Genomic DNA, 15,980 nt, shown 5'->3' on the forward strand with positions numbered 1-15,980 from the left:
ATCCGAATACTTTACTAGGAAGGGATCAGGGCCCAGGGCATGTGACATGAGGCTCTGAGGGGACAACCAACCCGGCTGACAAATATAAGGCCAGTCACAGTCTAATTCTCCTGCACTGTCTGGCTGCTTGGTCCCGGAGGACAGGCCGCTCAGCGTGGTGTGCGGACACGGGGTCCAGGCCGCTGTCTGGGGTCAGTTCTGCGCCCTGCTGCTGCCAGCTGGGTGGCTCTGGGCGTGGCTAACCACCCTTCTGTGTCTCAGTTTCCTCATCTGTCACATAGGGACACTGTTGCCTACCTCAGGGATTCAGCTTGAGGGTTAAAGGAATTCACATCTGGGAGTGCTGAAGAGCAGTGAGTGGCATGCTAATTCATAAGCGCCAGCTGTTGACATGGCAGAGCGCTGTGCCCACTTCAAGGGCAAATCTCTGCTTTATAGCTCTCGGTATGAGCGCTCTGATGTGCCTACGAGGGACCCAAAATTGGGTCACCGGTTCTGACTGATAAACACAGGTGGGGAATAAAAGCACCCGCTATCTAACACTGGGTCTGGCCTTAAAATTCTGGGATGTGTGGCCTCCAAGTGCACCTGCCCCTCCCAGGAAGATGCTAGAGAGCCCTGTTCACTTGAGAGAAACCCCTAAACCAGGTGCCCCACAAGGGCCTGGAGCGAACCAGACACGGCCTGGGAAGGCGCCTGTCACTCTAACGGGAGCCCGGGCGACAGGGCACACACAGTCCGGGCTTTACCACGTTATCAGTGGGGAACTCAGTGGGAAGAGCCTCATGGCTTCAGAAAGACCGTCCCCGCACCCCCCCGCCCGGGCATGTCCCATTCTCTGGGCTTGTGCTGGGTTGAAGTGTGCCCTGGTGCACGTTTTTGCTGAATCTCAGCTCACAAAAGACTGATTACAAGACTGCACCCAACAAAGCAGAAGATCCTAAACAGAGAAAGCCCAGCCATCAGGGGCAGCAGAGACAGCTGCTGGTGAGGCCACCGGCAAGGCGGAGGGGGAGCTCGGTGAGCGAGGCCAGCACCTCCGTCCTACCTGAGTAAGTGCTCCCGGCCGGGTGTCCGGGGACCTGCAGACTCCCTGATGTCAGTGGTGGTGGAGGAGGCAGAGCAGTGGGAGGGGCAAACATATTGGGGTGATGGGAGTGTGCGGGGGGCTGGAGGGTGGGCGTGAAGCTGTGCAGCGGGCTGTGGTTGGGCAGTGAGAGGGGGAACGGGGAGGCTGAGGGGTGGTGGGAGATGTGTGGAGGGGCTGGCTGAGTCTTCGCTGGGGTGCTGCTTCTGCTGCTGCTGTGGGAGGAACAAAGAAAGAAAGAAAAAGAAAGAAAGAAGGAAAGAAAGAAAGAAGGAAAGAAAGAAAGAAGGAAAAAAAAGAAAGAAAGAAAGAAAAGAAAGAAAGAAAGGAAAGAAAGAAAGAAAGAAAGAAAGAAAGAAAGAAAGAAAGAAAGAAAGAAAGAAAGAAAGAAAGAAAGAAAGAAAGAAAGAAAGAAAGGTAAGCAATTAATTTTCTGGGGAAAAAAAAATCCTATCTCCCTGCTCAAAGCTACTCTGGAAACCTCTTTTCTCTTGCTCCTCCTCTTTACAGACCCTCCCCTGGGCACGCAGGAAGCCTCTCCTGAGCTCGTCCCTGTTCTGCGCTTGCCGCCACTACTGTAGACCCAGCGAATGGGAACTGTGGCTCCAGAGCCACCGCATACCTGTGTCCAGGCAGCTGGCTCTACCCCAAACTCAGGACCGCTCTCCCCTGGACAGCCAGGTTCTCATCTCTGCCCTCTGCCCCCAGAGACCCAGCCTTCCCACCCTCCCCCAGCCATATTTCCTAGGAAGCAATACAATTTAAAAAAGGGGAGGAGAGCGAGGACTTGAGTTCAAGTTCACCCTGCCTGCCCGCTACCTGGGAATGAAGACGCACAGAGAAGAGGCAAACCAGGGAACCCGGGTTCCCTGTTACCCCTACTCTCGACTCTCTGGAGGCAGAAGACAGGCCTGCCGTCTTGGGGAACAGCCTCCTCACCCTGCTGGTCTCCTCACCTGTCACAGACAGGAAAACCCAAGTCCCTGAACCACCCCAGTCAGACTGTGGCAAGGAAAACAAACAGCAAAGGCACATGCCCCATGAGGAGGGAGATGTAAGAGTTACAACTCCCTTTTCTTTGCAGCTCTCCTTTTTGCTACTTTTTGAACTTTCCTTTGTAATTCTGGCAAAACGGGACAGCGGAGGGCCTGTATCTCTCCGTGCAGAAAATCCTCTTTCTCGACACCCAGCTTGTTTCTTCTCTCTCTCTCTCTCTCTCTGACCCCCCCTCCCCCGGAGGAAGTAACTCTCAGTAAAAGGACCTCAAACCAGAATATTCCTTGGTCCCAGTCTTCCTGCTCTGGACATAGAGAGAGATGTAGCTTCTTCAAAACATCCTCTGTCTGAGGCAAGGAGCCTTGCTTCTGAGACCCTCTAACGCTCGGTGGTCTCTATGAGCCTCGGGTTTTGATTCCCCGACTCACCAATGGGGGGCTCCAGGGCACAGCACCCTCAACTCTCTGTTTCTTAAGCATTCTCCTCCTTCCTGCCTTCACCCCCTCAGGAGTCTCCAGATATTTGAGTTTTTACCACGGCCTCATTCCCCAACCCAACCTGCCCTCTCCCCAGAGACCTGAGTCTCATCTGACTGTCCCTTTCAGTCTCTACTTCAGAGAGGACACAGTGACAATGTTTTCAACAAGCCAACTCGGGTCTCCTTGGGAACTCCTTACTCGTGACCACTTGTCCGTCCCAAAGAAGATGGCAGAAGTCAGGCAAAACCAGAGCAGGGCGGCTCACCTTAAACTGTTGAGGCTTAAGCTGCTGCTGTTGTAGGCCGACAGCGGCTGGGAGAGGCTCTGAGACGCGGGGGGCGCCTGCACAGGCGGGAGGCTCTGATGGAGCAGCTGGGTGGGGGACTGGGGCCGCGGCGGCCTCTGCACTGGAGGCTTGGGCGCCGGCTGCAGCTGGGCCTCTGGCGGGGCCTGCGGTGGCTGTGTGCTTGGACGCGGGGGCTGAGGCGGGGCCTCTGTGCGCTGCACCAGGGCAGGGTCCGGAGAAGGAGCTCTGGGCTGGGGCTCCGCCTGGGGCGGGGGCAGCGGCTGCGGGACCTGAGGGCAGGGGTCTTTAAGCACCACGGGCTCAAAGATCGGCTCTTTGCCACAGTCCTGGCTCTTCTCCTGGCTTCTCTCTAGACCAGATATCTTGGGAACAATTGGCCCTGCATCCTGGCTGTCATGTTCGGGTAGCGTGCCAACACCTAACTCCGAATCTGCGGAGGGGAGAGCAGAGACAAAACGACAGACAGTGAAGGAGATGTGAGTGTGACACAGGATGGGAACGCAAACTCCGAGACCAGAGCATACAGTCCCAGAGTTGCAGTGGAGCCCAAGCTTTCTATCTGGTCTCCCCAGGTGCGGAGCCGGGGAAGATGGGAGGGCAGCCCTTTGCCCCTCAGGCAGCCAGAGCCTTACAGGGAGAAATGGGAACCAGCCCGTGGAGGCTGCATGCCAGAAAGTAGTCTAGGCCATCCAGAGTCTGAAAATGAGTGTTTTCCTTAATCTTGACAAAGACTTTTATGAAGCAAAATTATAAAACAATAGCCCACAGTTGATTTTTCCCTTTTAAAAACAAATACAGTCCTTGAATACATAAAAGACAACTGTTTTCAACAGCCGATGAAGCAAGTCTTGTTTAGCCACACACAGATGCCGCTTTTGGCCTTGCCCCCACCCCCCTTTCCATTTGGACAGATGAGACACACTTGACATTTAGAGAAATCATTTTTGTTTAGCAAGTGCTAGACTTGTGGTCAAGCATCAAGCCTTGTGACGCTAACCAAGTGATCCCAGCAACGTCTGAGGTCAAAAGTGCAAACATGAATTTAAATCAAGGCAGCTGTCAATTACACATGCCAGAACACTTCACGGAACCTCTGGGCCACACTAGGAGTCCTCGCCCAAGCAAGGACAAGCTGGACACTGAGACTAGGCCTGGATGCAATAATTAAGTAACATTCTACAATCATGAAATTCGGAAAGCATGCTCCTGCGTGAGTTTAAAAGACATGCATACCTCCAAGGGCCAAGAGATCTAGGTCCCATCTAGTGTAGTGGTTCTTTGGTTACTTCGTAGGTCGAATTCCATAAAACCCTCTGACAGAATAATTTAGGACAATATGGCATTAAATATTTAAAAGCGGCCCTACTCATGAGTAAGTACTTTTGTATACATCTGGAGGAAAACTCCCCTTTCCCACATTTTTGTATGAGAAGATCTATTCTTTTGTTATTATACAACTTATAAAGAGGAAGAAAATAGATGCCACTGTTCTGTGAAATGAGGGTGTGTTTCAGGCATTCCTAAATGAACTACGCGGGGCATGAGCTTTTTCTTCCTATCTCACTGTATCAAGTGTGAAGAATACATAGTCTCCTCACCAGTACTATTACATTCTCTTGATGTATTTGTGTGTAAGCACTTCTCATTTTTCTTCCCTAGAATCTGCATCAAAGCGATCCATTATTTACAATTGTTCTTTTGGTAAAAGAGATCTAACTTACAGTGTCCACAAAAGCAGGACAAACTGGGGTTTTACAAAGTGAATTTTTGGCTAATATGAACTTGACTACCCTCAAGTCCCACCAACCAGCCTGGGACATGTACACTAATATGATGTAAAAGGACAAAGCACCCAGCAAGAGCCTGGTGAAATGTAAGTTGGACTCCTGACATCCTACCCGCACATATTTCTATCCAGTGCTGTCTTGAGAAGCTTTCTAGGAAGACTTTTGCTTATGATAAGCTGAAATTTTATGAATTCCCCAAACCTTAGTTTCCAACTGGAAGGCTGAAAGAGAACCTCCTTATGTGGACAGACCCCATTTGAGCCAGAAGAAGGTCCCTCAGTTACAAAGGATGGCCCTCGGCCCGCACACTCCCGCATCCAGGGGGCCTGGCTCTGCTGCTCTGTGCATTCTCTTCCCTATTGTTTTCAAAAGATTTTCCACGGCAATCTTTTCCACGTGCAGGTCGTTACACGAGCCACCAAAAATCCCAAGTTGCATACATTGCAGGCGGGTTACTTAGGTCAGGGAGCAGAAATCCTAACATCACAAAATAAAAGAGATTTTCCGTTTTCCTCAATGAGAAATTTCATGTGCGTAAGCAGGACTCTTCACACTTGGACAGCTAATTTAAGATTATTATGCCTGCTACCGTTGCTGTCCTTTAGTGCGGCTTTGTTTTCTCTGGGCTGGGATGGTGGAGAATAAATACATCCACATTTTCTCTCATTAAATTTAAATTCAAATGCATAACCTCCCTCCAAAAATCAATGTCCAGACAAAGTTTCTCTCTGACATAAAAGAAAGTTTCGTTTTCGGGAGGAGAGCATTTTAATTTACTTATCCTGGTAAGGAAGCGTGTTAAAAATACGTTAGTACTTCTTCATACATGTAACTTGATTATACGTATATCTTGTTCTTTATTTAATGAGCCCCTGAAGTTTGGATGACACAGTCAGATTTGCAGAAGGCACCAAGCAGGCTCGGGCTCACTTCCCAAGGCTCTGTGATGGTGAATGGAGTTGGCTTTCACGCCGCCTCTGCTGCCCCCGTTTCAGTCCCAAGCTAAACAAAGCCAGAGGCAGTAAGAGGAGTGGGCGGAGTCACTGCCACCCCCGACAACCACCGAAGTACACAGGGATGGAAAACTCTTCTCCAGCAAACCCTGCATATTGTTATGAAACAGTCTGTGGTGAATGACAGAAGAAAGCACTAGAAGGCACATAATTCTGAAATAAGATCAGAATCTGGGAACCCATCTCAGCACTTCTCAAACTTCAGTGTGCACACAAATCACCTGCAGATCTGATTAAGATGCAAATTCGGATTCAGTAGCTCTGGGGCGGGGCTCTGGGGTCTGCCTTTCCGTGAACCTCCCCACGATGCCGATGCTTGGACCATTCCGATGCTTGGACCATTCCGTGAGTAGCAAGGCCCTCAGCCAATCCTCTCTGACTGGATGGGGATGAAGCCTAGAGACGTTAAGGAATTTGCTTGCTAGAAGTCACCTGGCTGTTCAATAAATCAGATGACTTGAGTCCTAGTCCTAACTCCGCCACCGCCAAGTGCCTTTTCTTGGATTTACACTATGCTGCTCCTGAAGAAGCAAAAATCCTAAAACAGTAGGTAACGGAAACTCCAGGATTCATTTAAAATATTTATGTACAACCAGACAGTGTGAAGGATTAGGGAAGTTACTAAGAGTTGCTGGAACACTGCCCTTCAACTAAACCAGAAAGCTATCATCAATCCATCAATGTTCTGGTGCCACAACCTACGAGCAAGACAGGGATGGATGTGCAGGCTGGTAGGAACTTAGGGGCCAAAACAGTTTTATGGCTCCCCATTTACACAAGTCTCTTGAGTTACATACTAGGCGTCATGAGTTTTTGTGGCTAATCGGTAATGCATTTCCTCTTCCTTTCAATTATTCAATAAATGTATCTTCCCAGTTAAGCTTTTCCATCTTGATAGTCAATTTATCTTACCACGCTTCTCCAAAATTGGCAGGAACACATTTTAAAAGATCATTTTTGTATTGCTCTGTGTGCTCTGAATTTGCCAAAAGATGAAATGTGCTGAGGTTGAAAGAAATAAGAATGTACAAATAGACTAGTCTTATTTAGAAGTTTTATTCATTTCATTTTGAGGTTTAAAAATCTCCTTACGCTTATAAAAATAATACATCATGCTACTAAAAGGCATGCAATTTAAAATTATACTGCATAGTATACAGTAGAAAGGGTGAATTTACTGCATGTAAATTATACCTCAAAATAAACCTGACTCAAACACAATAGATTTTTTACAAATTCAAGGATAAATTAGGAAAAAAACTGTTTGCTTTTGATACAAATCTGATACAAGTTCCCTGGGGAAAAAGGGCCTTCCTGTACATTACCAGGAGCCAGTAAACCCTAGAACTTTTGTGGAGGACAGTTTGGCAACATTGGGGAGGAAACTGATGGCCTGGTGTGTAAGGATTTGGCTTACAGACAGAATGAAACAACATCATGGTCTGAACTGCAAGTTTGGAAATAGCTCCAATGTAATCATTAGGGGACTGGTGAGATGTACATTTGGTACAGCCACAGCATGGCAAACACTGCAGCTATAAAAATGAATGAGGAACTCTGTGTCATAATGGAGAGCATATGCTAGCTTTTATGAAAAATGGAGGAAAATTAACATATATTCATTTTTACTTTATGCATAAATAAGCTCTGGAAGAATACACAAGAAACCAATAGCATTGGGTGCCTGTTTGGGAGCTTGGGGAGGAGGGAGAAGTATACAGACAAGGAGCTGGGGGAAGGGAAGGTATTTTTGAATCATGTGATCATGTTGCCTGTCAAAATCTTTGTAAGACAATTAGTCTTACATTTAAAAATAGTCTGAGCTAGATAAAAATAAAAGAAAAAGCAAATAAAACTGGGAATCTGAATAGTGGCATGACAATAGGCATGAAAAGTATATTTTATATAAATTAACAAAATATAATGTGCAAGTTTCAATAGTTTGAATAAATGAATATTACAAAAAAATACAAATGAGTAAAACTGACTTAGAATAAACCAACCTGACCATAAGAATACACTGAAAAGGTACTCAATAATTAACACCTCAGCCCCCCCAACCAAAGGTACCGGGTGCATATGTGTTACAGACAAGGTGGACTACACCTGTAAGAAACAAACTATTTGCGTCACTTAAATTGAAAACCAACAGCAAACATACAAAAAAAAAAAAGGCAAAAGTATTATTTATAAATAATATATAATTATCTACCTAGAAAACATAAACAATCAGCTAAAAAAATATTAGAACTAGTCAGAGCTCAGTAAGGTAACCAAATAAAGAAAAACCACAGACATCAGTGGCTTTTCTATATGCCAGCAATAATGAATAGAAAATAAAATTTAAAAAAGGATCCCATTTACAATAATAAAAATCATATAATACTTGAGAATGAAACTAAAAAGATTACAGAAATATAGCCTCAAAAATGTTTAGAGAACTTCTATGCTCAAGGGTGTTTCATGATGCAAAAGAAAGAGAAACAAGTCAAATCCAGGTACACGGGGTCTGTCCCTCAAGGACTCAATCCCTAGGGGGAGTTTTCAATATCCATGGGAGTGTGTTTGGCTGTCACAGTGTGGGAAGGCACAGGTGGCTCTCGGGAATGAGAGATGTACTGCAACGGGAAGGACAACCCCACAGAACATCTCGTTTCGCTGTCTGCAGTCTCACGGGGTATCCGCACAGCTGAAAAACTCAGACCCGAGCGAAATGTTTTTGCATATGAACACATTTTTTTTTTTTTTTGGCGTGGTTTTAACACACATTGGATTTTCCAGGAATGCAACTATTGTACATTTTGTCCGTTGCGTCTTGGGTGGTTCATCATTTGGGAAGATTATGACATCATCAATGGTAAAGATGATCCTACTACTTGAATGACCATGACCCATGGGCCTATAGGAGTCAGCATTTCATCCCATGTATAGATTCAGGTGTCAGGCCATTTCATTGCCTTCTCATGTAAACAACCATGTATTCAATACATATTTAAAAAACATTATATTATTACAATTACTTTCTACTTGTTTCTCCTTTACATTTCATAAGGGTTTTATATACATTTTAAATTATGTGTCTAGATAGGCATATTAACTATATAGTTCAGTTCAGCAGGAAAGAATAATAGTGTTATAAAATACTGCTTATATTACAAAGAGGACATTGGGTGTGGTAGGGTTAAGATTTGATGCCTTATGTCCCGATGATGAACTATCATGTTTCTAGAAATCCAGTAATGTACTGAAAAAATGAGGCAACTACCTAAAGTGGTTGTTGTGGAAATTAAATTAAGTCATGTTAAGTGCTCTCCACAATGTAAAGCACAAAACAGGTAAGTAATCAATGTTCCCCAAAACTATTATAGAAAAGTATTTAATGTCATGGAAAATATTTCATGATAAAATTACTATTAAGTAAAGTAAAGTATGCTATCATAAGTATATACAGTATCAATACTGAAAATTATCTGTGTGAATGTATATATATATATGAAGAGAAGAGATCAGAAAGATATACATCAAAATGTTCATTGTAATCTCATCATCTAGAAATAATCATTGACTTTAATGTTTAAATGTGTGCTTTTTTTAACTTTCCAAATTTTCTATAGTAAATATGCATTATTATTATAAAAAGAAAAAAGGGAATTATATTTTACAATGAGTCCCTTCATGGACAATTCATCTCCATCATCATCAAAAGAAGTCAACTGAGGAAGTGTTGAAGTCTTTGAACTGCTCCACCTACTGGATGGATTTTTAATGATTTTTATTTATTTATTTTTAGAGAGAAGGGAGGGGAGAAAGAGAGGAAGAAAAACATTGATGTAAGAGGGAAACATTGATCCATTGCCTCTTGTACACTAGGAACCAAGCCTGCAACCCAGGCATGGGCCCTGACCGGGAATCGAACCAGCGACTCTTCCTTTGCAGGACGACACCCAACCAACTGAGCCACACTGGTGATGGCAGACTTTTCTATTTTTTAACTAAAACTCGTCGCCCAGAGAACAGATCAATATTTGCCTCTCAGAAATAAGGAAAGGATATGGCATTCATTAGCCTTCCAACTACTCCTTAGCATTTCTAACTGGTTCTAAATGGGTGTGTTTGGACAGAAAAGAAATGGTGAATATTTTTGATGCTGGTGGTGGTGGTGATAGGGTGGAGGAGGAGAAGGAGAAAAGGGAGGATGGGGAGGAAAAAACACTCCCAAGGCACATTTCTGAGCTTCTGGTTTTTATGTCTTTATACTCAACCAAAAAGCCGTAATAGGGCTTACTCACTACACCAAGTCATTACTGCAGCAAATATGAATGAGCCTTAACGATACCCTGAAAACCATGTGGGGCACCAGCCATCAGGCAATGTATCCATCCATCCATCCATCCATCCATCCATCCATCCATCCATCCATATTTCTGAATGTCTGATCCATATCATCTAGAAAAGGACATCTCCTATTTTTAAATTAGTCTATCTTCTACTTATAAGGAATGAAGATTGCAGTCAAATAAGAAAAGAGCCCAGACTTTAAAGACACATGGGAAAATTAGTAAGTGTTGAAATGCTCAACAATGAAAAGCCCCAAAACATATGGAGGCATGAAATTCCTGTGAATCAATATGTAATGATTTCAAGCAACTAACAATACCCATTCTTTACACACTTTTTGTCTATTTTGTTACGTCAAACAAAAATCTCCTTTTTAGCAAAGACTGCATACTTTGTAGCTAATTATTGAAACAAAAATTACACTATGGAATTAATTTAGCAATACTTTTCCCTTTCCCCAAGTTTTAAATTCTACCTTGAAAACTACAATCCAGTGGTGTTTGGCAGACAAAGTCTCTCATCTAACATACACTTCTCTCTATTTTCCTACCCTCTCTCTTTTCTTCAAATCATTAAACAGAGACCAGTTTGTTCCATTAGCAGATTCAATTACTTGAACGAATGGAAGGATGACATTTGGTCTTGCAGCTCTTCTCGGTCACTGAAACTGTACAAATAAATTGAGGAAAACCCACTGTTTGTTCAAGGCAAATTAATTTTCAAACACTGCAAGAGTGGAAGATCAAGGGAATGATAGGTGCTTGGCAGGGCTCAGAGAGATTCCATTTTGTGTTAACATTAATTACCATCTGGGAGGCTGAGCTCTGGGCTGAAGTCTATATGGCAAACCTCTGAGGGCCTCGGGGTTTCTAGTAAAAGCAAAATCCTAAACAGGAAAGAAATAGCCATTGCATCTGCCAAAACAGCAGCAGCCCCCTGGGAAAGTTGTGTGGAGACCAGCAGATTAGAGGTTGCCATTATTAGAGAATCTAGTTTGGATATTATCTAGTTTACGAGATTAACCCAGGATAGAGGTTAATCTGAGAGGGGTTAAAGAAAAATAAACAGACTGTGGGTGAGTGTATTTATACTTGTAAACTTCACACCAAAAAGCATCAATCCTTACACATGAGCCCATGTGCCTTCAGGGGGCGTATCAACCTTGACTGTGCAGACTACAGCTCATCAGGATGGCTTCTGCCTACAGTACAATGAGCCATTAAAGGTCAGCCTAAGCTTGCTCACATTTAATTTCTTTTGCAGCCTCTAGCAAATAACAGCAATGAAGGACCATTTGATGATCAAAATTAGAATGAAAGGAATGGGTTGTGATCTACTCGGGATAGAGATGGCAGCACACAACAAAATCTTTCAACAAAACCCCAGAGTGTCAAGTTCATATATAATCCTTGCACCTTTCACTGCATACAAGGAAAAGACTAAATAGTGTTACCTCCTATACCTGGCACTGTGCTAGGTCCTAAGGATACCAAGATGAACAAGAAGCAGTCCCTGTCTTCCAGGAGGTGGCGGTTGCAGGCGCAGGCCAGAGCATAGAGGAAAAGACATGAAATTGGCAGTCAGGAAACCTGCGGCCTTAGGGGTCAGAGACAAGCTTAGAGAGTGAAAGCTAAGGAAGATGCCTACTGGATTTAGTGATGCCGAGTTACAGATGGTGAGGCACTTTGTCTATAGCACGCTCCTGCTGCCCTGCCCCTGGGGGTCAGTCTTAGGTTGAAATCAACCAAACTGTGTTCCGGGATGTATAGACACCCGACATGAGAAAACAAGGAATAAAGGGTGAAATCTCTGGTCACTTCTGAGGACACTGGAAACACTCCAAACACCAGTTTCAGAGAAAGCACAAGCTTTCTTGTTGCGGCCTCAACGGCCCGCTCCCAGGACTTCGGCCTGTGTCCTCCTGTCAGCCTCGGTATCCGTCGGCTGGCCGCTTGGGCCGCGAGCGCCATGCTTGGCTCCTGTCCCCAGTGCCTCTCCGCCTCTGTCCCCACCCGCCTCCATGGGCCTCGGCTTCCTGTCCCATCCTAATCAGCCCTGCCTGGCTGTTGACCAGGCACTCACATGGTACTGTGCACACACATGTGCACACACCCAAGTACAACCACCCTTAACACCAATGAACTCTCAGAATTTCACAAGGTGCTTCTGTGTCTGCACATCAGTCAGAGGGTCTGAACAAGGAAAGGTTCTAAAAGGATCTCAACTGAACGCGCAAGCATTCACGCAACCTGCCTTGCCCACTGAGTAAAGTATGGCTCCAAGGACAAGGCACCACCATTGTAAAAACACAGTTCACGTTCCTGAGACTCGAGGACAAGAAGGAGATCCTAGGCTTATTTTGGAAAATTTCCAAGAGGTGGGACCAAGGCACTGAAAATGAATGATAACTTTATATGTTTGCTTAAAAATATATATATCGTTGTCTTACTACCTAATCATCCTACTTTCCACATTAAGAACAATCAAGGGAGGATATGATGGAGAAGAACAGAACGCAATCTTTCTACAGGCGGCCCTCCCTCCAGTTCGCATCGCTAAGTGTAAACAAGGACTCAAAGCTGTCAAGCTCACGGACGCCCACAGATCTACTTATAGATCTGACACCTGCGTCACTGTCTGCTGCCCACTGCTGACATCTAACACCACTGCCCGAGGCCCCCATGTTCAAAGCCAGAAAGGGCAATAAAAATGAGGCTATTCTGACCCTGGCCACCTTTTAAAGCAAACATTCTTTGATAAATTGTGTCCTTGCCACCTTGTGTCTTGAAGTAGTCAGCAACTTTTCTTGGATCTGTGCATGTCTGTTGTATCACTATGTTTTCGATACTACAGGGCCGTGGAATGAGGTATCCGGCTAATAACGTTCCTGCTCTACAAGCTTAGCATGCCCAGAAAGGTTCGCAAATGACTGACTCTTGGTTAAACCCTATTTTCAACACTGAACTTTACCACAGGTTACTTTCTCAAAGACAACGGTAAAAGCAACCAGCAGCAAACTGCCACTGAAGTACTATCAGTCACCCTACTTTGTACACTAAGATTCTTTTTCTTTGGATTTTGGGCATAGGTTAGACATTCCCTGAGATCTATTTAGTAAAGAGGCTGGGTGGGGCGTGCCATGAAGACATGTGAGCATTTCCATCTTTCAAGTCTATCCCTGGGCATTCCCCAGCTCCCTGGCGTGCTGTACAAACAACAAACACTCCCCACCCTCAAGTTTCTTCTGAGCCCTCTGCAAGCAGGGGGCTTCGGCACGACACCAGCACCAGGCAGCGCTGGCTTCCTCCCTCACGGTTTCAGAGCCTGCAAAAACACGCACACCTGATCCCTCTGGAGCGAAGGTCACCTGCATCATGCAGCATGCCTACATCCACATCCTTTCCCTCAAAACCACTCTTCCTTCGGGGTCCAAGTCTCAAAAGAAAAGTCTTGAGTTACTCTGGAATGAAGGAATGATTCATCACAGCGGCAACCAAGTCTTTATGTTCTGGACAGAAGGGAAGAAGGCGTTACCAACGCCAAGACTGGCGGACTACTCTGGCCCTGGGCTCCTCCTGGGCCAACAGAGCTGTAGAGAGGGCGGGTGGCTCATTCCCAGAAGCGATTTCAGTGACTTCAGTCACTTTTCTACCAAGTTCACACAACTGTCACTCGGTGTGCAGCAGAGGAGGCGGCTCTTCCTTCAGAGCACCACTGAGCATCCTAAAAAAGCAACGCGTTCCTCGTGTGTGGTGGGAAAACTGCGGAGCCACCCGTCCTGCTCTTAGCAGGTCCCTGCAAGAAGAAGGCTTTGCACTGGGAAATATCGGCCAACCTTCGGCAGTGAAAGCTCTGCCAGCACTCAGACATGCCTGTCTGTACTCCAGAGGACAGATGACAACCCCCCCACCCCCAAGTCTGTTCAAACCACCTGCTGTGGCCCATGGGGCCCAGGGGCTGCCAAGATCCTGCAATCTGCCTGACTCGCTTCTGTGTGGGCGCCACAGATGACTCCAGACTGAATTGACGGAAGTTGCTTTTCTCCTGATACCACGGAGCCTTTGATTCTTTAGTTAAAGGAGGAGGAGGAGGGAAAAGAGGACTTTGATAGTTTCTCTAAGTTTTGACCTTTCTGGTCCAAACTGTCTACCATCTCATACTATGATTCCAATCAATGTTTTCTACCACCTTGCTATTCCAAGTGCGGTGCACAGAGCAGCAACACTGGCATCACCTGGGATTTTGTGGGGAAGGCAAATTCACAGCCCCCGCTCATGTGCATGTTGGAGTTTGCCAAGCACTGTCCTATAGCTCTGCTCAGGGGTTAAAGCGCCTCAGCAAGATCCATCGCTGGGGGCTGCAATCCCTAAGGTTGCCAATCCTGCGGTGTCTCTATCTCCCAAGAGCCGCTCATGGAAATAACTTCCTTCGCCCCTTTCCCAGGTGGGCTCTCCACCAGCGTGCAAGCTGCTGCAGGGATGCGGTGGGGGGAGGTGGCGATGTCGCTCAGGGATCAGAGGTCACCTCCAACACTGAACATTAGTCATGACAGCTAGCAACAAGGAGCTCTTGTGTATGATCTCTCCCATCTCGGCTTCACGCACTCACCGGATCCCTCACCACAGAGTCACAGGGAGTTAAGAGTGTGTCCCAAAGATCAGCCAGGAGCCACCTTTAGGGACCACAGAAGACGAAGTAGATTTATGGTAAATGGTGTCCTGTCGGAACCAGGACCCAAGGATGCATAACCGTAGAAGAAACTTTTGACCTGAAATGGCCTGGGTTGCTGTGTAGGAAAACAAGCTAATGTTTTAGTTTGCTCTTTGCTGGAAGTATCCAAGAGGACACTGAATAACCAGGACAAGAATTTTGAGGAGTTAGTCATGGAATGAGACAAGCCTGGACTAGGTGATTTCTGAAATTCGCTGAGTTCCCAAATAAGGTATTAGTAGCACACTCCTTAGAAGAACACCATTTCTTTCCTTTACTTCTCAATCTTGTAAAACACCTCACCTTCAGGTTAATGAACACCACCTCCTGGATTTGCACAAGTTTTGATAAAGGCCACATCTTAAATAATTATAAACTAAGAATTTCTAAGACTACAGATATAATTTTCTTTAGGAAATCTGCTTATCCCTAATCACGAGTTTTGAAAAATTGAAAGAGGTTTTAAAAAAATGGAGTGAGGGGGGCTTATGTGCTGTTCCCTACATTCGCAATATTTTATCATTTTTAAAAGGCAAGGCTACCAATTCTTAAATTGATTTTCTATAAACCATCACTGCCATAAATACTTGGTGGGAAAATAAAATCTCTTGCCAATATTACCTGTGCCATTATTTCATCACTTGTCATTACTTCATTTCATTGCCCTCAATTTATCAGGGAAAAAGGAAATGTGCTCATATGTCAAATTTGAAGCTACATGTGTATAAGGTCCAGGAGAGGAGGCAGGACGGTGACGAAGGGTGCCTCCCAGAAACCCGCGGGTCCCGGTGGCAGCGTTCTGGCCTCCAACGCTACCTATCTGCCTGAGTTACCCGTGAAATCTCAAATGATCAAAGTCATCCCGTAGAAACAAACAGCAGGAGATTACACTGCCCTTGGATAGAGACAGAGCTAGAATTAAGTCACCAAAACACTCACGCCGCCTCTCACGTACAGCTGTAATCCTGAAAGAAAATTTTGTCAGACGACCAAGTTGAGGCTTGAGACATGTACTATCACAATGACTTAAACCCTCCCACAAATACCTGCACTGTATCTTCAGAGACGTTTTCAAAACAGAAGGACAGAAGGTCATGGTGCCTTCATCCGCGTCTTCTTCAACTGCCCGAGGACCATGTCCACAGGCTGTCCCACCACCATCCCCCAGGCTCAACATGACTAACATCAAGCCCATCCCCTCATCCCTATCATCTAAGCTCAGAATCAAAGAATCAATGTATTTTCATTCCCCCTTTACATTAA

At 45.4% G+C, this 15,980-nt stretch overlaps 1 protein-coding gene across 4 annotated transcripts in view; it reads right to left on the bottom strand.

Moving 5' to 3' along the window:
* AUTS2 (activator of transcription and developmental regulator AUTS2) overlaps window positions 1–15,980 on the bottom strand; it is a 1,138,147-nt gene that overhangs the window by 25,719 nt on the left and 1,096,448 nt on the right. For all 4 annotated transcript variants that reach the window (XM_054589696.1, XM_054589694.1, XM_054589697.1 and 1 more), the window contains 2 exons: window positions 2,828–3,299; window positions 1,049–1,302 (listed from right to left, as the gene is read on the bottom strand). In XM_054589696.1, coding sequence (XP_054445671.1) covers window positions 1,049–1,302; window positions 2,828–3,299 — 726 coding nt within the window. The remainder of the gene's footprint in view (window positions 1–1,048; window positions 1,303–2,827; window positions 3,300–15,980) is intronic.

Source organism: Pteronotus mesoamericanus, unplaced genomic scaffold (genome assembly GCF_021234165.1).
Source record: "Pteronotus mesoamericanus isolate MK-2021 breed Mesoamerican mustached bat unplaced genomic scaffold, CSHL_Meso_final scaffold_167, whole genome shotgun sequence".
In the NCBI taxonomy this organism is placed as follows: Eukaryota; Metazoa; Chordata; class Mammalia; order Chiroptera; family Mormoopidae; genus Pteronotus; species Pteronotus mesoamericanus.